Consider the following 21,182-nt stretch of genomic DNA (forward strand, 5'->3'; position numbering starts at 1 on the left):
TAACCCTAATCCACGCGGCATCCGGGATAGGGTTGGTGGCGGGCGGGCTTTTGTTTACGCCTTTCTTTGTTTTGCTCGAAAGTTGAGAGAGGAAATCGTCCAGCACGAAGTTCCGTTTCCGCGGTCGCGATCACCTCCTTTACCCGCATCTCTTTCTGGCTCTTTGCTGAACCAGCGAGCAGGGCGCGGCGGCACAGTTTTGGTGACTACCAATACGACTACAAAGACCTGGACAGCAGGCGTTGTTCAGTTACGGTTTGCTTGAACAACGCGTTTGGTCTCGTTGTCGATTTGCTCGTGTCCCACCACCTTTTGCCTCCCCCAGATACACCACCAACACTGTCTATCCGATCGAGCGACAGCGACGGCCTGGTTTCCATACTATCGGCTGTTCTTTCGAGAAGCAACGGGGATTCTATCCGAGAGTCAGACCATTATTTGATCCCGAGCAAGTTGGTATGATTCCAGGCCCCTGAGTTTTGAGATATTCTCGCGAAGTCTCCACAATTTCGTCTGTTGCTATCGCATCGAAGAGTCTGATGATGGTCGAATGGGGAATGCCCGGTTTGCTGTACAAAGTACTGATCTTACAGAACTAGCACGAATGTCGTCGCCATTAAAACGGACGCGCCAGGGTCATCGGCAGCCGGACATGTCCGAGACTGTTGCATCACCCACAGACAAGCGCTCGAACAAGAAGAGAAAAGTGAGTGATTCGTCTATTACAGGATTTGTATCTTTGTGGCTAACTTTCTGCTTGCGCGAACTAGTCCGTGATTAATAATCCTGTGCAAGCCGACAATCTCAATATAATCATACAGAATCTTGGTATGCCGCAGCACAGAGTGCAGGTCGCGGAAGACTATGCGAATGAGGTGGCTGCGTCTAATGTCGATGTACGAGCATATGCGAAGCTCGCGGGAGCTACATGGACGTATTATGTGCGGGCACTGAAAGTGACTATCGGAAGGTACTCTGAGCCCACGCCGAATACCGATCCGGAACATATCGACATCGACTTGGGTCCTATGAAAGTTGTTAGTCGGAAGCATGCGGTTGTGAAATATGACCTGCAGACCAGAACGTGGGTGATTTCAGTTATGGGACGAAATGGTGTTAAGATCGACGGAGTTCCGTATAAGGACGGCAAGACGGCAGAATTACACAGTGGCAGTGTTCTTGACATTGGCGGCGTTCAGATGATGTTTGTATTGCCCGACCAGCTGCCGGCGGACTTGGATGACCAAAACGACGTATCACAGGATTACGATGAGTCTGAGATGATTACATCCCGCATGCCAATGCAGAATTCGTCTGCGGCATATCCTAAGGGTGTTGCTATTATTACGAAACCGCAAGTCCGAGGAGTGGAGACTATCGACAATACTTACAACGACCTTAGTCTCGACGAAGCAAAAGACATTAAGCCACCATATAGTTATGCGACTATGATCTCACAAGCAATCTTATCGAGTCCAGAGGGCAAGCTGACCTTGGCAGCCATATATTCGTGGATATCTGATCATTATTCATTTTATCGACACGCTAAGACTGGGTGGCAAAATTCGATTCGACATAACTTATCGTTGAGCAAAGCGTTCCAAAAGGTGCCGAGAGCTACGGATGAGCCTGGCAAAGGCATGAAATGGCAGATAAACTCTGATTTTCGGGAAGAATATATCAAGAAGCTTCACGACAAGGAGTTGTCGCGTCGGCGCGGTGCTGCCATGTACCACAACTCGCACTCGTCGCAATTAATGACGAGCAGTAGTCAAATCGGACTGACGTCATCGACCTATGACACACCGCCGAGGCATGCGGGCTACGATGCAGGGGCGTCGTCATTACCGCCTCCATCAAACATGTCTGGCGGTGACATTGGAAAGATGAAGAACTTTGTTTCAGAGGACGATGGCGAGGACGAGGATATGGTGACGTCTAATTTGAGGAGTAAAGGCGGGTTCCATATGTCTGGTTCAGTCACACCGTCACCAAATCGTCGGAGTATGAACAATTTGCTGGGATACACACCAGAGCGCATTGGCAACATGAACCGGCAAGATGGGGGCATGCAAGGGCGAGTCGCACTACACGGTGGAAACACAGCTGGAAATCTACCAGCACCTGCATATCTCGCAGCGTCGACTGGGAGTCCGATATCGCTTGGACTGCGGAATACGAACAACCCGATGAAGACCCCAATAGTTAACCGGCAAGCAGATGCACTAAATTTGGGGCCGCCGTCGTCGGCGCTGCAGCAGTTACCGTCGTCCTACATGCCAAATAGTTCGCCAGCTCCATTTTGGAAGTTTATGCAGCTCTCATCGACACCGGCAAAGCCGTCAGAGTTTTCGCCATCGAAGTACTCGAGTCCGATATTGAATTCGTCACATAGCGACGGCAATGGGGGGACGCAACAGGCGCAGCCGCATTACTTGACGCGACTGCGCAGCAGCGAAGATCAGGGCCAGACACCAGTGCAGAGTATGCAGTCACAGGGAACGGAACAACGCACGGATAATCAGGATCAGGTCGGTCATGGGCAGCAGGGTGCAAACCAAAACGGTTCATCACTATTTGATGCAGTTATTGCAGTGGCTAATGCGACGCCAGCGCCGCAACCCGTAGCAGTCGACAATGGACTAGGAGATCTGCAGGGCGTTGATTTGACGAGGTAAGCATGATATATTTGTAGTGTTGGGGCCAGGCTAACCGTCGAGTAGGGGGTTCAAGCAGATGGGAAAATGGCAAAATGGCAGCGCGAACGGAGAGATTGTGGAGTCGTGAAGGTTGGGGATTGTAAATAAAAATTCTATGTTATTGCTGCTTCATTGTTTGCTGTTCATTTGCGGTGGTGTTTTTGACATGTGTATGCTTTTTACTGTATAGTATTTGGAGAATCTAGCGGCGCTGCGAGCGAGAGAGCCTCAGATGAGTAGAACTAGAAGTCATGATGAAGCAGGACGTGATTGAATTTAGATACTTGTTCTATTGCGAGAAGATGATTGACGAGGGGAAATCAGTTGCGATGACGAATCGTACAAAGAAGAGCACTGCGCCAAATGCCGATGCGAGGAGAGAAAGAAAAACACCTAATTGTGGAAACAATTCTAGAGGACCATGTGCTGATACTAAACAAACGAAGAGAGGCCTAAAGATAAAAACTATGAGGCTTATATGTGAGGAGGGAATCGCTGGCGGAACGCTTTGCCGAAGCGGACGAAGAAGAAGGACATGGATGTGCAGACAAAAACGGCGATAAAGCCAAGAAGCGAGTAGCCCCAGCCGTAGTCGAGGCGGTCGACGAGGGAAGGAACAGCAAGGGGGATGAGGGCTGCGGCGGTGGAACGCATGAGATTGAGAGCAGCAGTCGCACTTGCGGCGGCGCCAAAAGGCCCGTAGAGCTCGATGAGGTATGCCTGGATTGGGATGAGGGAGGCGAGTAAGCCGGCGCCCATGGGAGCGAGGGAGAGGATGAGCGGGAACCAGTGGATATGGCGCTGCACGCCCCAGCCGTACCAGAAGAGGCTCGCGGGGATGAGAATCGAGCCGACGGTGAGCGGTCCAAGACGCATTTCGGGAACACGCACACCGCCGTTGCGGCGGGCGAGGTAGAGGACAAGTTTGTCGTTGGTGCCGCCGACGACGAGGACCGAGGTCAGCGTGCCGACGCCGACGGAGATGTAGCCAAGGCCGGATAGCTCGATGGTCCAGCCGTAGTCGTTGATGAGGACGTCGGTGAGAGTGGTGAAAAAGACGTAGAGATAGGCGTACGCGATGGTCATGTAGAGCGACATGAGCATGACGACGGGGGAAGTCAACATGAGGCGCACGGCGCGGGTGAGACCGAGTGCGAGTTTGCGGGAGGGAGAGATTGGCGGCATGCGGGAGTCGATGATGGAGATGAGTTCAGGTCGGTTGAGCTCTCTGCGCAAACGCTCGACTTTGCGGCGAAGCAGGATGGTCGGGTTGGACTCTTTAACGGCAAAGACGTACATGACGCTCATGAAGCACGCGAAAAACTCGATTACACGGAAACACCAACGCCAGCCGGCGCGCTGGGAGATGAAGCCGCCCAGAATGGGACCGACCACGGGGCCCATGATGGGACCAAGCAGAAACATGGCGGTGGCGCGACCGGTGTCCTCCTTGCGGTACATGTCCGAGATAATGCCTGCGCCGACCACGAGACCGGCGCAACCCAAGATGCCTGAGAGTGCGCGGAATACGAGAAACATCGCGACGGAGGTCGCCTCGGAGCAGCCGATATTGAGAATCGCAAGAAACATATTTGACGCAGCAACGACATATTTACGGCCATACAGTTCTGAGAGCGGCGCGTGGAAGAGGGGGCCCCAGCCAAAGCCTAGGACGTATGCGGAAATGGTGAACTGGATAAGGACTTTGTTGGTTAAGCCAAACTCCTCGGCCATGAGAGACTGTCCCGGCGCGAATAGTGTGGAAACGATGGGGACCATGAGCGCTGTGACGAGAACGACGATCATCACCTGCGTCTTTTGACGCTGCGGCCAGTTCTTGGGGTTTTCAGGGTCGTCAAGGGAGTCCCACCCCACGAGCCCGGCGTCCCAGTCGCAGAGGTCGGCGGCGCGTGAAGCCGCAAGCTGCTTCTCCTTGTCCATATCGGCGTCGTTCAAGTTGCCGCTTTTTGAGAGCTCCTCGTCATCGTCGTCGTCGTAGTCGTCGTAGGTGAGTTGATAGGCTGCAGCAGCGCTGATGCGGGAGTCGCGCGCCTCGAGGTCTGGTAGTGCTGCGGACGGCGTGCGTTTCAGCGCCTCTTCTGGGCTTGGGGGTTCTGCAGCGGCGGACATGGCGGTACTGTTGGAGGTGGAGCAGCAGGCGGCGCCATATAGAAGAATCGAGGGAGGAGCAGCGCTCTGCTCTCGGCGTCTTTGCCTATCGCGATTTTCCGAGCCGGCGCGGCAGGTCGCGTGCGCTCAGCCGCTGGCATGGACTTCGCCCCTGAACCTTACAACCTTAACGCCGTCTCGGCCGCCCGCCGAGCTGCCAAATGCGGCAATTCCAGGGTCCTCATTGCCGTCCTGGGGCCAGCGGCGGTGCGCCGACGGGCACGAAGCTTATGCGAAACCTTGTGCGCGCTGCTCGGTCCGTGCGGCAAGAGTCCGGAAAAGCTGCATGTAGGCGCGGCGCGCGTGATGCGCTGAGCGCGGCGCGTGCTGAGACTCACGGCGCACGCGGGTGATGTCGCGCGCGTGCTGCGTCCCCGACACAGCCGTACTGACGTCACTGGTGCGGCCATCGCCCTCCGCGTCTCAGCTTTTCAAGCCGCCGCGGTCATCTCTTCCACTTCGCTACAGCAGCAATGCCAGGACAACTACCGCTTGCCGTGCAGAGCTTCGAGCGCATCGGAACGCTCACGGAGGGTATGCGCCAGCCGCGCTGATTCAGGCCGCATGTTCTGATTCCGGCTAACCACCGTCAGGCAACGGCAAGAAGTACACCCGCGATATAGGCTGCTCCGGCCTGTTCAACGGCATCCCGATCTTTTTGTTTGGCGATACTTTCACGTTCAACAACAATGGCCAGATGATTAATCTCAAGACCTCGACCGCTGCGCGTGGCGACCCCCAGAACCCCACCCGGTCGACCTACTGGGAGACCGACCGCGAGGGCAAGCCTGCGCAGTTTGTCCCGTTCACTGGTGGTGAGTGGGAGTTCAACAAGGCGAAGCAGGGTGGCGGCAAGGAGCGGTATTACGTGTGGACCTTCTCCAAGATCGCGGAGGTCAGTCCCGGCAAGTATGTGGTCTTTGTGTGGTCGCCGGTGTGTCCTGGTATCGTTGCTGACATGTCGCAGGGGATGGATGTTCTTCCCAAAGGGCCGGACTCAGTCCCAGAATATGGGCGACAATCTGCACTTTGGTGTGCAGCTCGCCTCTGTCGAGACCGGTCCGAATGGATTGCCGGTTGTCAAGCGTATCATGGGCGATCCGCTATGGCCTACCGTATGTTCGCCAATTGTCGCACTACATGCGCCACTAACAAATCACAGGGTGAAGTTTCGTGGGGTTCTTTTGACACCATTGTCGTCAACGACTGGGTGTACCTCTACGGCGGCAAAGACGGTCACACCTATATCTGCCGCTTCCCGCGAAACGCCGATCCGCGCGAGAAGGGCAAGTATCAGTTCTGGGTCAAGCCTGGCAAATGGTCTTCACAGCCCGGTGACTACGCGCAGATGTTTTGGAAGCTGCAATCCGGCACCGTGTTCTGGTCCGAGTTTTACAACTGCTTCATCCTCGTCGGCTGCACTGGCTGGGCGGACAATCGGATCATCATGCGCTCCGCGCCCCGTCCTGAGGGACCGTGGACCGGCGACTCGGTGCTGCATCAGCTTGAGAAGCCGAAGAGCGGGTTTAATTACTGCATGAATGCGCATCCGTGGGGATTTCCCGAGTCGCATGGCGGTCAGTTGCTAGTGTCGTGGACGGACCAGCACACCGGTGTCGTCGAGATGGGGAAAGTCACTTGGAAGGGCTACCAGGGTACGTATAATTCTTCTTCTGTTCCTTCGTATTCTTCTCTGGGTATCCCCGCCGCTACGTATCCGCCGCAACAGCCGCCGATCCAGCAACCGTACCAACAGCCATATCAGTAACAACCTTACTATCCACCTCAACAGCAACAATACTATCCACCTCAACAGCAACAGTACTATGCATCTCAACAACAGCAGTACTACCCGCCTCAACAGCAAAACCAATACCAGCAGCCGCCGCCATACCAAAGCTATCCTCCACTCAATAATGGCAACGGCAACCAAGCACCAAACAGCGGCGGCGGGGGACCCCAGGTTCCCTTCTGGAGCAGGCCCCAGTAGAGAGGAATATGTTTTCATATGTTTAATATTTTAACCTTCACTGTTTTGGATTAGAGTAATACAAATACTGATCTCGGATTCACGTATGTTTTCTCTCCTCCATGGTTGCGTTTACTTTCTCTGACGAGTGAACTGACATCTACATAGCTGACATAGGTCCCCAACGGCAACAAAATTACCAATACAGCAATTCTGCAGTGTACTATCCGCCATCATACCAGCAACGTCCGCAGCAGCCGATGCAGCAGCATCCTGGGAATCAGCAGGGCCGGCGGCGGGATGGTCTAGTTGAAGCGTTGTTCAAATTTTTCAAATGATCTGGGTTGTATGCGTGTTATTTTGACTAGTTTTTGGTAGACTTTGTGATATCTATTGAACGAATGGTATATGACGTGTTATATACATGTTCGGCGATAGACGACGACGTCACCACGCCGCCGTGCGTCTTCATGCACGTGGGAGTTGAAAAATCGCGTCTCGTGGACATACGCAGATCCCACATACTCCGCAATAGTGTCCTGCAGCGCTGCGAAGAATATAAGATGACTCGGCCACTCGAATTTGTAGTCCGCTGATGACGCCATGTCATTGGCATCACACTGCACAGCTGGGAAATTCTGCGCGAGAAATACCGCTGGATCTGCGTAGAAAATATCAGCCTCGTCGAGATACGATGCCATGTCCACGGTGGCTGGCGGTGGTTCGCAGGTGAGAAACCATGCCGTGATGTTTGGAGCGTGCATGTGACTCATCCACGGAGTGGAGTGACATGGCATCAAAAAGCCCACACTAGTGATCTCGTTTGTCGCAGCGTGCGCACGAATATAATGTGTCACATCGATGACGCCGCGTTGGTGGATGTAGCATGCGTAAAATGTGAGTGGGATGTTGATAAGTGCGATGGCTGCGAAGAACAGGAATTGCAGACGCGGGCGTGCAGGGAGGGTGGTGCTAGAGAGGATGCGGAGATGGAGTAGTGATCGCGCGGAGAATATGAGAAGTATTGGCAGCATCGGGAATATAAACCGGACTTCCTTGTGTGTCACCATTGAGTACGCAAATATCACAAAGAGCACAATGCCCGCTAATATTCTCGCCCCTTCCCCATTTCGCTTACATTCCACCGCTGACCATTGTTGCGATAATGACATATACCAACCATGCAGCCCGAACGGCAAATACACAGTCAACAACTGCGGCAGCGCTTCAACGAGATAATACCACTGCCGATTCTCGCCGTAAAATGATGACAACGAGTCGAGTACGTTGAACCGGACGAATTCGAGGAGAGTGAAGGTTGGGCGGCCATAGTATGCGCTGTCGATGAGGATGTTGAGAGATAGTATGCCTGCGCCGACAAGGACTGCGGGAACAAGCACACAAAGGAGGGCTGTGCGTTGCAAAGGTGTGCGCAGAAGCAAGTGTGCAGCTAGGTAGGTCCATATCAGCACGTTGGTAGGTCGTAGCACACACGCGCAAGCTGCGAACAAAAGCGCGATGGCGTATTTCCTGAATAGGACGATTAGCACAATTTCCGATGTACCTGCTCCTAGCTTGCTCACCGTGTGTTCAACTTCGCCCCCCCGGCGAGCGGCCAATACTGCAACGCGACAACACACAACGTCGACTCCACGGAATTAGAAAACGTGCGCACCCCGACAAAGTACGTAAACGCCGAAAACACGACACAAACTTTTGTCGCAGCTCGCATGTCCTCACCGCCAAACACGCGCGCTGCAAGCGCGACGGTTCCGCAGTCCGTTAGCGCAGCAAACACTGCTTGCAGCACCTTCGGCGCGTACACGACACCAGCATCGCCTAGATTGAGCACGTCGGCAAGCTTATATGCACCCGCGAAGAGAACCGGGTGCACAATGCTGCGTAGACCGCGGCGCCATTCCCAGGTTAGGTAGCCGTATCCGTAGACAAGTGTGTGGGCAGGCTCGAGCGCCTGCCAAAACTCGTCGGGCTGGAAATACGTGGCGATCGTCAGTGCTGCGGCAAGTCGCAGAGCAAAGAACAACGGGAAATCTCGCAGCATTGTCGCCGGTGCCGTCGAGGACGACGCTGCGATGCCCGTCACGCTTCATGACACGAAGGTTTACCTCCTTCCCGTTCAGGCCGTGACGTATAGGGTTAGGTCTCCGCGTCCCTATTTAGCATGCAAACTCCCGCCTGGACTGTCGTTCTTTTTTTTTTCTTTAGATCAAAAAAGCAAGAGAGATCTTTGCCACGACGGGCTCCGCCGGGGAGGGGTTTAACATCTTTTCCCGCCAGGGATCTTTCCGTTGCCATGCAGTGTTTTCTTCAAGGACTCGCTGTCTTCTCTCGAGAACAATGCCCCGGACGACGATGTTTTCTCCTTTGCGGGAATCCGCGTTGGATGGGGCGGTATTATTTAACCTGGATAGGAAGTCCGGCTCTCGATGAGTCCCATTGAGTTGGGGCGATGAGGGCTGGATGTCGATGAAGGGGCACATTCTGTAAAGTACTTTGTAATTAGTGAAGTGGAGGTTGATGAAGGTGAAGTGCGCGATCGCGCGCTGGTCTCTGCCAACGAGTCCGCGATGCCCCGAGATTAGAAGTCTACGACGACCATCGCCAGCACATCACGCTGCAAACCCATCTGCTACAAGCGAAATCCCAGACCTAACCAGCTTGTCGTTGACCGAGGCGCAGAAGCGCAGAAGCACAAAGAATGCAGATTTGCGAATGCGATAAGCGCACGAGTCTCGGCGCGCCTTTGTAATCCGCCAAACCGCTCCGTTTCTCCAACGATCACGACCTACGCCCGCCTCCACCACCTCTGTTTGCACACCAATTGCTCTCCCTACCACGTCCGCATTGCAGTGTAGCAGCAGATCAATATGGCGACGATCCTCCTCTTCACATATAACTGCGGCCAAACACAGCACGCCGTCTCCGAGATCCGCGCCGCGTTGTCATCCGCCGTCGCCAAAGCAATCCCAGATCTGCTATTCATCTCGTTGCAAGAACTCGCACCACTCGACGACGCTTTCTACTTCAATGCGGCAGATAATTACGTGAACCCGTTCATTGATGCTGCGACCTCTTTCCTCCCTGCGGCTGGACCGCAACTTACGCTTGTGAGCAATGTGCGCACAGGGATCACGGCGGGATTACTGTTTGCCAACAAAACCGCCGTGGTGGTCGACGCGGATGTGCGCGACGCTGCAGCGTCGTTCGGTATCATGAAGACCGGCCTTAAAGGCGCCGCGGCCGTGCGCGTCAAAATCAGACCTGTGTCCGCCACCTCAATCGCTTCTGTCGTCGACGACGACAAGGCGGCACCTGTCAGCACCGCGCCGCTCTCCGGCGCACACCTGCCACCGCCACCACCCCCCGAGGCGCCATTTACTGAACTGACCTTCGTGGCAACCCACCTCGCCGCACACCCTGGCGCTGCCGCTGTCGCGAAGCGCTGGGCGAACTTTGGTACCCTGGCGCGCAGCCTGGCATTCTTTGCGCCTTACAACTCCGGGGATGAGTATGTCGTCAAGGATATCGACAACGACGAGATCCGCGAGCGAGATTTCTTGTACAAGGACAACGCACATGTGTTCTTGCTCGGCGATCTTAACTTCCGGGTTAACATTGGAACTCCGGACGCGCCTGCAAAGGTGCCTACCTCGACCGCAGACTTCATCGATACCTGGCTCCCGGTCGATGAACTCTCCGGCATTCTCGCAACCCCCACGCCTTCCCGGACTGCGCTATGGGGCTTCCGCGAAGTCGCCCCGCTGTCCTTTGCGCCAACATACAAATTCTCAAGTTCCTCCACTGCCGCAAACGCGTACGCCTCCAAGCGTGTGCCAGCGTGGTGCGACCGCGTGCTCGTGCTCGACGGCTTCGCGTCCGCACCGCTCTCAGCCACCGCACTCGACACACTCGCCTACGCTAGCGTTCCTCGAACTGTATTAGGCGGTTCCGACCACGCTGCCGTCTACGCAGTCGTCAAAGTGCCCTTCGAAGCCGCGCCGGGATTGTTATCCCCAGACGTACTCGAGGCGCTCACCAAGCATGACATCGCTGCGTCTTCCGACTTTGCCGCGTACGTTGAGAGCCTCGAGCCAGAGAAGGAGGAAACCGTTGAGGAGACTACCACCGAAAAGGAAGAGGAGCAGACCGCGGAACCCCCGACACCCGAGGTAGCGGCCGCTATCAAACTCGGTCGCGCGCAGTACAAGCTCGCAACCACGCAGGTCTCGCTGCAGAACGACCACATCGCCGCCCGTGGCCGCCGCATCCGCTCTTTCGAGTCCTGGATCGGCCTCCTCTTCTTCCTCTTCCTCACTCGCCGCGGCAATGCTGTGTTCTTCGCCATGCTGGCCATGCTCATCAGCCTGTTCCTCTACGCGCAGCCACGACTCGCCGCCTACATCTCAAAGAACAAAGACATGAGTATTCTCGCCCTCATATTCGGCAAAGAGCGCGCTGCGCGCCCGCCACGCCGCCGGCGGCACAACTGAGCGCTTGTAGTAAATATATAACGAGCGAATCAATTGAGTTTATCACAATACCAGCAGTTTACCCCCACGCGGCCTACGCAAGGTAGCCGTTCTCCTTCAACCACACCTTTACCGTCTCGCCGTCGCGCTCGATCCACTTCATCTTCGATTTGACGCTCTCGAGGCTCTGCGCAAGGCCCTTGTCGTAGCCCTTGGTGTTGCGCTCCGCGAAGAACGCCTCGATGTCGTCCACATCGGCCTGCTTCGCGAACCCGCCGGTCGCAAGCGAGACCACAGACGACAGCATCGACAGACCCGGCGGCAGCAACTTCTCGATCGCGTCCCAGTTCTCCTTAACCCACACCCACAGTGCGCGTGTGCCCTCCACGGTCGTGCGCAGGCCGCCCATAGGCAAGTACACATCCTGTGCGCGCACGGTCTTGCCGTCAAGGATGAGACCCAGTGTCTTCGCGATCAGTTCGGGGTTCTTAGTACGGCCGAGAGCGCGCAGCGCGGTGTTCTTCTCGTCGGTGTTGATTGGGTTGTGGTACGTATTCAGAATCACGTTCCACTCCGCCTCGCCGCCGTTCTGCAGCGCAATGCCGAAAACCGACGCCTTGAGGTTAGGATGGATCGCTTTCTTGTCGCCAGCAGCGAAGCGCGCAAACAGCAGCTTCGCGGCCGCAATCACGCTCTCGTCGCCGGAAGTGCCAGCGCTGCCAAACATGAGCGCCTTGAACTGCTGCTCGACGTGGCCGACATCGGTGCCGAAAGTCCAGCCTAGCGAGGACGCCTTGGGCGCGACAAGCTCGCGCTGGAATTTCTTGAGCGCGTCTTTGACGGCTTCATCCTCAAACAGCCACGCGCTGCGGATCGCGCCGATGCGGCTGGTGATTTCGTCCCAGACTACAAACTCCGTCTCGTTCTTCCAGCCGGAAACGAGGCTGAGCAGGCCAGCGGTGGAGACGTAGCCGGAGGCAGCCAGCGCGCCGGTGTCGGCGACAAGACCGGCACGATCCTCGACCGACAACAAGCCCGCGATCGCGTTCTCGCCGAGCTTGGTCAGTCGCTCGGGCGAGTAGGCGGTGCGGTAGATGCCGGACGAGTCGGCGTTGATCTTGTAAAACGAGGTGTCGACCGGCACAGTCATCTCGCGAGTGGTGAGCATCAGATCCTCGTTGATGCCCTCCTTGGTTCGCAGAGCAAGCGACAGTGGGTAGATAACCGTGTCCTCCTCGGGAGTAACATCGCCCGAAGTCAAGAAGCGGTTCTGCTTGACAGTGATTGTCTTGCCATCCGCAGCCTCAGTGACGGTCAGCACGGGGTAACCGACCTGCTTGGTCCACGAGTCCATGAGCGAGGACACGTCCTTGCCGGAGACCTCGGACAGCGCGGCCCAGAGATCGCCGGTCTGGGTGTTGCTGTACTTGTGCGTCTTGAGGTATTTCTGGATGCCTTTGATGAACACGTCCTCGCCAAGGAACTTGGACACCATGCGCAGGACACAGGAGCCCTTGGAGTAGGAAATGGCGTCGAAGATCTGGTTGATCTCGTCGGCGCGCTTGACGGGGACCTCGATAGGATGCGACGAGCGCAGACCGTCAAGACGTAGAGCGGCCTGCAGGTTGTCAGTGACGTAGGACTCCCACACCTTCCAGTCGGGATAGAACTCGTTGCAGGAGAACCACGACATCCAGGTCGCAAAACCCTCGTTAAGCCATAGACCCTCCCACCAGTCCATGGTGACAAGGTTACCGAACCACTGGTGCGCAAGCTCGTGCTGAACGACCTCGGCGACACGCTGCTTTGTGGCCGCACCGGAAGTCTCGTCGTCAAACAGCAGATCGACGACACGGTAGGTGATCAAACCCCAGTTCTCCATCGCGCCCGCGGAGAAATCGGGGATGGCAACCATGTCCATCTTGGGCAGCGGGTAGGGGATATCGAAGGTCTCCTCAAAGAACTTAATGGTCTTGGCGGCGAGCTCACACGAGAAGTGGCCCTGGGTCTCGAGACCAGGGGTCGCGTACACGCGGACGGGGATACGGAACCAGGTAGTCTCGACGTAGCGCAGGTCGCCGACAATGAAGGCCAGGAGGTAGGTAGACATGAGTGGGGTGGTCGCGAAGGCGACAGCCTTCTTGCCGGAGTCAAGAGTGGTCTCGGAGATGGCGTTCATGTTAGATAAGCACGTCAGGGACTGATCGGCAATGAGCGTGATAGCGTACGTGGCCTTGAGCGCGGGCTCGTCAAAGCAGGGGAACGCACGACGGCAGTCGGTCGGCTCCATCTGTGTGGTCGCAAGGAACTGCGTGGATCCATCGGTTGCGGTGTAGGAGGAGCGGTAGAAGCCAGCCATCTTGTCGTTGAGGATACCCGTGAACTTGACGGTAAGTTCGATTTGCAAGCCGGCGGGGAACTCGTCGGCGAAGGAGAACTTGACGGTCTGGGAGTCCTCGTTGAACTCGGTGGCGACCGCGGGGGCAGTCTCTCCAGCAACAGTGAGCGAGGCGGAGTGGATGGTGATGTCGATGCAGTTGAGCGAGATCTCCTTGGATGCCTCAAAGACATCGAGCCTGGGGAGGGATTATCAGCATCACGCGCAATTGGATCGACAAGAGGGCGACGTACAGAACGGTGACGACGCCATCGAAGGTGAACTTGGAGAAGTCGGGCTCGAGCGAGAGATCGTAGTGCAGCGGCTTCACATTCTGGGGAAGGATCTCGCGTTCGCCAGAGGTGCTGTGTGGGGAGATACGGTGAGCAATTATGCGACGACAGCGATCGATCAAATGGGTTGGCGCACCTGTAGCCGCCAGAGACAGATATGTCGAGCATTTCCGGTTCGATGGCGCTGAGGGCGTGGTGGTGGTGGCAGAGGTGATGGAGGCTGCGGGAGAGGGAGGGCGGTGTGCTGGCGACTAGGGACGCGGATGGCGATCGCGGGAGAGGAAGCTCACGCGGCCATAGAGCGGCGCGCGTGTGCTGACTACGCCTTCCCACAAAGCCCACGCTCCCTGCCAGCGACGCCAGCCCGCGCGGTCTCTGCAGTGTGCTCCGCGCAAGGGCAAGTACGGCGCTGCTTGGCCGGCACGCCATTGTGTGTATTTCGTGTGCGGGAATGGGGAGAGTCGCGTCGGTCCGGGGCGTTCGCGTGCAAGAGAAGCGTGTGCATTTTTTTGTGTGTGCTCGGCCGTGCTGTGTTCTGCGCCTGCAGGCCAGAGCCCGCGTGTGGAAGATCACGGTAATACGTTTTGCCAATCACAGCGGCACCGCTCGAGGAGATGCAGGTGCTGTCGTAGATCGTCGATGGTGCTATACGACGATGCTCCGCACTGCCCTGCTGCGAGAAGGTGCTAGCTACGGCGCAGGATAAGTACGCGCGCGGTGGAGTGCTTCCTCAACTCTCGCGAAATCCACACTATGTCCCAGGACACCGGCGGCAGCCCACACGGCGCGGCTCGACGGCACGGCCCGAAACGACCGCCGACCGAACCGCGCACGCAAGCCGCCGTGAGACCTCGTGCCGCGGCGTGCCGTGACGTGTCGCAGCTGCCCGCGCCGGCGTCGGAGACCCCGGAGCGGAGAAGGCTGGCGGGAGGGTATATAACTGACAATCTTGATCGCCGCGCATCGACACTGCGGCGCGCGCGGCGCAGTGCGGCGGATCGCGCCCAGGCTACTCTGTGACATCGTTCTATCCAAACTATGTGTATTATACAAAGAATCAAATCCAAAATGCACAGCTGCTCCATGCTCTATATATTTCCCATGCCTAAGTATGCGTAACTTCGTGAGATCGTTCTACCGCCGAATATGCCCCGCAAAGTTATCCTCGCGATAATCCATGTGCACGTACGCCCGCTCGACCATAGGCAGCGTCTCGATCGCGTACTGCAGTGCCTCGCCGAGATCGTGCGTGTCGCGCAGCGTGAGCTGCGGGTCCGCGACCACGTCGACCTCCACGTGCAGCCGGTCTCCGGAGTGGTACACGCTGACCATGGTCACGTTCTTGATGCTCTCGGCGAAGCGCATGCACAGATACGTGACCACCTGAGTGTCGACGGCGTTGCCGGAGACGCCAGTGAGATGGCGCACGTGCTCGAAGGAGGTGTCGACCCATTGCTGGATGATGTAGACGGACAACAGTAGCGCGCCGAGCGGGTCGAGCCACCAGAAGCCCATCACGTAGCCTGCAACGGGGAACAAGATGGACAGCAGATTGAAGACGATATCCGACATGGCGTCCTGCGCGAGAGCCTGCACGGCGGAGGAGTTGACGGAACGGCACCACAGCCACGCAAACAGCTTGAGCACGACGGCCGTGGCCATGATGGCGAACGACGGGAGAGTGAGCTCGACGGGGTCGCGTGGCCCGCTGTACAGTCGCTGGATCGCCTCGACCGCGACCTGTATGAAGGAGACAATGATGATGATGGAGAAAATGAGCACGCCCAGCGGCTCGAGTCGCGCACGCCCGACAGGGTACTTGAAGTGCACCTTGGAGTCGGTGGACTCGACCATGCTCGTGCTGAGCCAGATGATAGACGTGCAAAGAAAATCAAGCGCCGAGTCAACCAAGCTCGCGATGACGGAGATCGAATTCGTCAACAGCACAATGACAGTTTTTCCAGAGAGCAAAAACACGTTGATGAGCAGATTAACCATGATCGCGAGCGTGACGATTCCCGAATACTCTTCCCGCGCGTCGGCGTTCAGATACACCTGGCCCTCCTCGTCGATGTTTGCCGGCACTGCGCTGCGGCCACGCGGCTCGGTGCGCTCGCCGTACTGGCGGATCATGGAGTGCGAGATGTCCGAGTCCAGTAGACAGTCGATCTCAATATACCGGTCGATGAGCTCGTTCTGGCGCTGGTGGAACTTGCGCATGCGCCCGGACATGCCGCGCAGCCGCTGCTCGGGCACGCGCAGGCGCTCCCAGTCGTACGGCGAGCGCGTGCTTCCGATGAGATACTGCGCGCGCAGGTCGTGCAGCGACGGCAACAGCGCGAGCGCGGCCGCGGCCGCAGTGGTCGCGGCGGAGTAGTCGGCCGACGACTTTGTGCGGTGGTGGTGCGCGTTGGAGGCGGCGATGAAGGACGACACGAGGGTCTGCGTAGCGACGGAGAGGCGCGCAGTGCTGCCGGAGCGAGAGAAGGCAGGCCTCAGCGGCTCTGCGGGAGACACGCTCTTGTGGGAGGAGATGGGCTGCAGCAGTGCCATTGCGCCCGCGCCCCATGACTTTGACCGGTAGAGCCTTGACAGATGCGTACGCGACGCACGGCGACTGTACGAGTTGAACACCGGCACCTCCTCGTCGTCATCATCGTCGGTCGACACGAGGGTGGTGCCTTCCGTAGAGGGCGTGGTCACAATCGACTGCGCAGCGACGACCTTGCCCCGCCGATGGCCGGCGGCCGCTAGAAGCAGGCTCGCGCTGGCATCACTGGCGTAATCGTCGTCGTCGTCGTCGGCGTCGTCGTCGGTGGGCGCGGCGGCGTAGACGTAGGCGTCGGCGTAGATGTCGTCGTCGACCTCGTCCTTGTAGACCGCGGACGAGCCGGAGCGGAAGTAGTCGGCGACGGAGGAGTCCATGGATTGTTGCAGACCGGCCACGGAGGGCGTACGGCAGGAGTTAAAGGTAAACAATTTGCTCGCGTGCTGGGCGTCTGCCCCGCCTCCAGCGCCCTCTCTATCGCGATTCCCGCCATTTTTCCGTCTATCGCCGCCACCTCTTCCCCCACCGTCCATCCCGCTTCGTGCAGTTCGTCGCGGCGACCCTCTCGCCCTCCTCGCCCTCGCCCTCACCATCTTCGCCATCCTTGCCATACTCACCGCACGCCCTCCTCCCCCCGCCGCCCGTGCGCGCAGAACAATTACGCTCTGCGCGGGCCTCCTCTTCGCGTCGCTGACAGGGCCGGTGCGTCCGCACTGGGCACCGAGACACGAATACGGTCCCGCCGCGCCGCAACCCCTCGGGCCCCCACCCCACCCGAGTCTTCCGAGCACGTGCCTTCCAGTTCGGTTCGCCGTTCTTACGAATACGAGCGCCGGCCCGCTTGCCAGCGTACCAGCGTCTATCCTGCTCACAACTGCCAGCAAACCATGTGATGACTAGTTCGCCGGAATGCATTCTGTATATACCCCCCCAAGTCATCTCCATCTTATGTGTTGTCGTCCCCTGCGCTCGGCACGCGCTCCCGGTACAAGTAAAACTGCGCGAAAATCACTGCGTCCTGCGCGACCGTCCCCAGCGAGCCCAGCAGCCACGACAGGTTCAGCAGCACGTACCGCGCCTCCGTCGAGTAGCACAGGATCTGCAGCGCATAGGTGACGTTCCCGATCGTCGAGTACATGAAAAACAGTAGCGACAGGCCCCGCACCGATTTGCGTCTGTGGTTCTGCAGGATCTGCGGCACACGCGCGCTCAGGTACAGCGCTGCGGAGATGTAGCCTAGCACCTGTGGTCCGATTGCGAGCCCGATCTTGCCGTCGCTGTCGTCGTCGTCGCTTCCACTGTTGGCGCTCTTGTCTGAGAATGCGTACATCACTGTCCCCGCGACAAACACTCCCGCCACAGGGAGCACGTAGTTCACGAGCACCCGCCGATAAAAGGTCGCTGCAAGTTGACTCCTCCGGCTCGTCAAGTTCTGCGGTCGCACCACGTTTCCGCTTGAGTCTCGTCGCGATGCATCATGCAGCGCTGCGACCGCGACTGAGTCCGTCGGCAGCAGTGGCGTCCCCGCCCCGGCATCATCGTCTTCCAGCACCTGCTCGTCCTCGTCCTCCTCTGGCATCGCGTTGCTGTCGATCAACACCGCATCCTCCTCCCCGTCAGAGTCGACCAGCTGCGCAACTTTCATGTACCGGTAATAGCACGCCGACCCGAGCTCTACCGCGTCCGCGACGCAGAACCACACCGCGAGCAGCACAACCGGCCTCAACAAGCGCGCCCACACCGCGCCAACCAGATTAGCCAGGTCCCCGAGAAACCACGCTGTAAGAAAGAGTAACGACACTCCATCCGACGACTTTGAGCGCCACTGGTCCACCAGCTGTGGCACGAGCAGCACAACCCAGCACGCGATGCTGCTGAATCCAAGCACCCCCGACAGCACCACCCGGAACGGCTGCGCCTCCGACTCCATGTCCGTAGTTCGCTCGGTCGTGTATTTCGGAGGTTCCTGCAGTTCGACGCCCTCGCACCTTCCGCATCGAGAACGCCCAGTCTCCTCATTTGCCCCTGCGCCGCGCATCGTGTCACGTGCATCGCCCACCTGAGGAAGTCGCACGCGCTGCGGCTCAACAGCAAGGCACTCTCGTTCAGTCCTTGTTCATTCCGGAAGACATCCCCTACTCCCCCCCCCTCCGGCCACGTCTTCCTTCTTCCACCTCCTCCCTCTCTCAAGCTGCTCACGTCTTACCGACAACATGCGCACACCTTCGTTTCACAGCTTTATCGCTCTCGCGTGCACTCTCACACAGCTCGGCAGCTGCGCGACCAAGTCCGCGAACCACGTCGAGCTCTACAGGAGGCTAGACCAGAACACCACCTCTTCCTCCACTATCCCTGCCACCGCCGCCGTCGTCGCCGCCACCACGACCTCATTATACACCACATCCTCTGATGGCGACACCGCTACCGACCAGACTGTCGTCACGGTGTACTCAACCGCTGTGGAAACCGTGACTCAGGTTTCAATCACTAGTTCGTCGTCCTCATTTGCCGTCACGTCGACCGCGGCCCCATCCTCACCGACTGCCACCGATGCTGCCGCGGAGACCACTTCGGCACCCGTCTCCTCCACCTCCTCCGTCGCCGCACAAGCCACCACAGTCTTTGTCACCATCTCCGGCTCCGTCGTCGAGTACACCTCCACACTCTCCTCGTCTTCATCCGCCACCTCCACCGCAAGCACTCCTGCATCCACCGCCACCACAGCCTCGACCTCCAAATCCTCCTCCTCTGGCCTCACCATGAGCCAGAAACATATAGTCATCGGTATCGTCGTCGGCGTCGGCGGCGCCTTGTTCATCGCACTCCTCGCCTTTCTTGTCTACCGCTTCTACTACAAACCCCGACACCTCGATGCCTCTCGCGCCCCGTCCGCCCTCTACCCCGCCCCGATCATGATGCAGACCGACGACGAATCAGAAGACCCCTTCCGCTCCAACTTGGACAGATACCACCAGCAGACCACCAACCAGGCCGCCAACTTTTAACCTAAAATGGCATCTTATGACATCTAACGACTCAGCATTTCTTTCATCTTTTTGCTTCTTACATCTTCTTAGAGGTTATTGCAGATTTTAATATTTAGGATAGGCACTTGGGAAGGAAAATAATATGGACACTTGGGTTCGTCAATCGCTTTTTTGCATGCCATAAACTTGACACGCGTCGAGCTGTCAAATAGCACACTGCATGCCGCCCTTCATACATTCAACGTTAGCCTCACTAGCTATCTGCTAGTCATGGCTAAGACTGCCGTCTGTAAGGTTGATATTGACCGTCTGTTGAGAACTGGTCAACTTTACGGCGCTAACAGAACGCCTAAACACCACCATGGTCTCACTACATGATCAAGACAAGACGCTAACATTGAAAAAAAGATATTATATATACACATCCCGTTCAATTTTGTCGTTCCTTCGTCCCGCCCAAAACAGACGTATTTTTTTGATTTTGATTGCGATTCTTCTCGTGTCCGCCAGCCGCTTAGTCGAACAGTCCGAATCCTAGCAAAGTCAGCAACCAAGCTCCTTCCATACTTGCGCGACAATAAAAACATACCCATATCGTCGTCGGACTCCTCCTTCTCCTCTTCCTTCTCCTCCTCCTTCTCCTCGACGACCTCAGCGGCGGCAGCACCGGCAGAGGCGACACCACCAGCGGGGGCGGCACCAGAGGCACCGACATTGGTGAGAAGGTCCTTGACGTTCTTGCCCTCAAGAGCCTTGGCGAACAGGGAGGCCCAGATCTGTAGTCGTCGCGTTAGTCGATGGCTTTCATTGCAGCTCGAGTGTCGCGTCGAACATCGTAGTCATATACGTCGTGCAACAGAGGATATAAAAGAGGTTAACATACGGGCTCAACCTCAACACCGGCGGCCTTCACCAGCGACAGGAGCTTGTCGGATGTGATCTCGACCTCGGCATCCGCAAGGATGAGAGCGGCTAAATTATGAATCAGTAACTAGTTCTCCACACCTCTTTCCTCCTCTTCTCCGCTCAATAATTCGACCAATAAGTCGAACATCCCCGATGCATAATGTGCACTAACCGTAGGAAATAGCAGTCTCCGACATTGTTGTTGATGTGTGTGATGGTGAGAGCGGTGTGCGGTGGAGGCAAAACTGCGAACCAAGGACGTCGACGACGAAGGTGAGAGACAATGCCCAACGTCCACGAACGTGGTGCTTGAGACGCCGCACGACAGCGCAGTCACAGAGCAGTCACGATCCCCATGATGCCCTACGTAGGGTATTACCCTAACTTCTGATGCGGCGTGTGTCTAAGTTTCAGGGGGGTGGTCTGCCAAATCTTAAGATTTATTGTCCCGCCGAACGAGCAATGCTCTCTCGCGGACCAATAAGGGAATTTGCCTACATTCGCTGGTGTCATGCATCGCGGACCACGATACTCGCAAAACATGCATTGGGACGCTAATACGAAACTCGCGAGTCCTATTATCGAACTGCTAACTAAGATCATCGCAGATTTGCAGCGCCTCGCCGTCATCCATGTCTTCGTTCAACCTCTGATCCGCAACACATTTGAGAACGAGACGATCAAGGCAGTGCCTTCTGGATGCAACATTAATCATGCGGCAACTTGTTCCAACGCGTCGTCAGC

General features: G+C 57.1%; 10 protein-coding genes across 10 annotated transcripts; 4 read left to right on the forward strand and 6 right to left on the reverse strand.

Moving 5' to 3' along the window:
- The first annotated feature begins 72 nt into the window (after positions 1-72).
- Positions 73-3,029, forward strand: V1518DRAFT_412933 (fork head domain-containing protein). The gene is made up of 2 exons (XM_066903199.1): positions 73-706; positions 771-3,029. The coding sequence occupies exons 1-2, from the start codon at positions 551-553 to the stop codon at positions 2,676-2,678; spliced, it is 2,064 nt and encodes a 687-aa protein (XP_066760474.1). The 5' UTR covers positions 73-550; the 3' UTR covers positions 2,679-3,029.
- Positions 2,936-4,930, reverse strand: V1518DRAFT_412937 (major facilitator superfamily domain-containing protein). The gene has a single exon (XM_066903200.1). The coding sequence runs from the start codon at positions 4,827-4,829 to the stop codon at positions 3,174-3,176; it is 1,656 nt and encodes a 551-aa protein (XP_066760475.1). The 5' UTR covers positions 4,830-4,930; the 3' UTR covers positions 2,936-3,173.
- Positions 4,931-5,310: 380 nt separating this feature from the next.
- On the forward strand, positions 5,311-7,411 carry V1518DRAFT_412940 (uncharacterized protein). The gene is made up of 6 exons (XM_066903201.1): positions 5,311-5,402; positions 5,462-5,777; positions 5,836-5,983; positions 6,031-6,523; positions 6,913-6,941; positions 7,006-7,411. The coding sequence occupies exons 1-5, from the start codon at positions 5,342-5,344 to the stop codon at positions 6,915-6,917; spliced, it is 1,023 nt and encodes a 340-aa protein (XP_066760476.1). The 5' UTR covers positions 5,311-5,341; the 3' UTR covers positions 6,918-6,941; positions 7,006-7,411.
- Positions 7,201-8,937, reverse strand: V1518DRAFT_431904 (Alg9-like mannosyltransferase family-domain-containing protein). The gene is made up of 2 exons (XM_066906202.1): positions 8,421-8,937; positions 7,201-8,367 (listed from the first exon to the last, which is right to left on the reverse strand). The coding sequence occupies exons 1-2, from the start codon at positions 8,897-8,899 to the stop codon at positions 7,254-7,256; spliced, it is 1,593 nt and encodes a 530-aa protein (XP_066760477.1). The 5' UTR covers positions 8,900-8,937; the 3' UTR covers positions 7,201-7,253.
- Positions 8,938-9,716: 779 nt separating this feature from the next.
- V1518DRAFT_371689 (Endonuclease/exonuclease/phosphatase) lies at positions 9,717-11,348 on the forward strand (the record flags this gene model as incomplete). The annotated part of the gene is made up of 3 exons (XM_066901363.1): positions 9,717-10,121; positions 10,227-10,934; positions 11,004-11,348. Coding segments are annotated over 3 exons (1,458 nt in total), but the record flags the coding sequence as incomplete, so codon positions are not given.
- Positions 11,175-14,686, reverse strand: V1518DRAFT_412949 (peptidase family M1-domain-containing protein). The gene is made up of 3 exons (XM_066903202.1): positions 14,134-14,686; positions 13,959-14,069; positions 11,175-13,903 (listed from the first exon to the last, which is right to left on the reverse strand). Exons 1-3 carry the CDS (start codon positions 14,424-14,426, stop codon positions 11,422-11,424), a joined length of 2,886 nt encoding a protein of 961 aa, XP_066760479.1. The 5' UTR covers positions 14,427-14,686; the 3' UTR covers positions 11,175-11,421.
- A 324-nt stretch (positions 14,687-15,010) lies between these two features.
- Positions 15,011-17,226, reverse strand: V1518DRAFT_412951 (cation efflux family-domain-containing protein). Its single transcript, XM_066903203.1, has one exon. It carries the CDS (start codon positions 17,154-17,156, stop codon positions 15,132-15,134), a length of 2,025 nt encoding a protein of 674 aa, XP_066760480.1. The 5' UTR covers positions 17,157-17,226; the 3' UTR covers positions 15,011-15,131.
- Positions 17,227-17,325: 99 nt separating this feature from the next.
- V1518DRAFT_412953 (PQ loop repeat-domain-containing protein) lies at positions 17,326-18,528 on the reverse strand. Its single transcript, XM_066903204.1, has one exon. The coding sequence runs from the start codon at positions 18,473-18,475 to the stop codon at positions 17,492-17,494; it is 984 nt and encodes a 327-aa protein (XP_066760481.1). The 5' UTR covers positions 18,476-18,528; the 3' UTR covers positions 17,326-17,491.
- Positions 18,444-19,983, forward strand: V1518DRAFT_412954 (uncharacterized protein). Its single transcript, XM_066903205.1, has one exon. The coding sequence runs from the start codon at positions 18,759-18,761 to the stop codon at positions 19,548-19,550; it is 792 nt and encodes a 263-aa protein (XP_066760482.1). The 5' UTR covers positions 18,444-18,758; the 3' UTR covers positions 19,551-19,983.
- On the reverse strand, positions 19,903-20,778 carry V1518DRAFT_412956 (ribosomal protein P1). Its single transcript, XM_066903206.1, has 4 exons — positions 20,611-20,778; positions 20,416-20,504; positions 20,122-20,308; positions 19,903-20,066 (listed from the first exon to the last, which is right to left on the reverse strand). Exons 1-4 carry the CDS (start codon positions 20,633-20,635, stop codon positions 20,047-20,049), a joined length of 321 nt encoding a protein of 106 aa, XP_066760483.1. The 5' UTR covers positions 20,636-20,778; the 3' UTR covers positions 19,903-20,046.
- Between the last annotated feature and the right edge of the window lie 404 nt (positions 20,779-21,182).

The sequence above is a fragment of the Limtongia smithiae genome, assembly GCF_038497785.1.
Source record: "Limtongia smithiae strain NRRL Y-17922 unplaced genomic scaffold V1518scaffold_3, whole genome shotgun sequence".
Taxonomy (NCBI): domain Eukaryota; kingdom Fungi; phylum Ascomycota; class Lipomycetes; order Lipomycetales; family Lipomycetaceae; genus Limtongia; species Limtongia smithiae.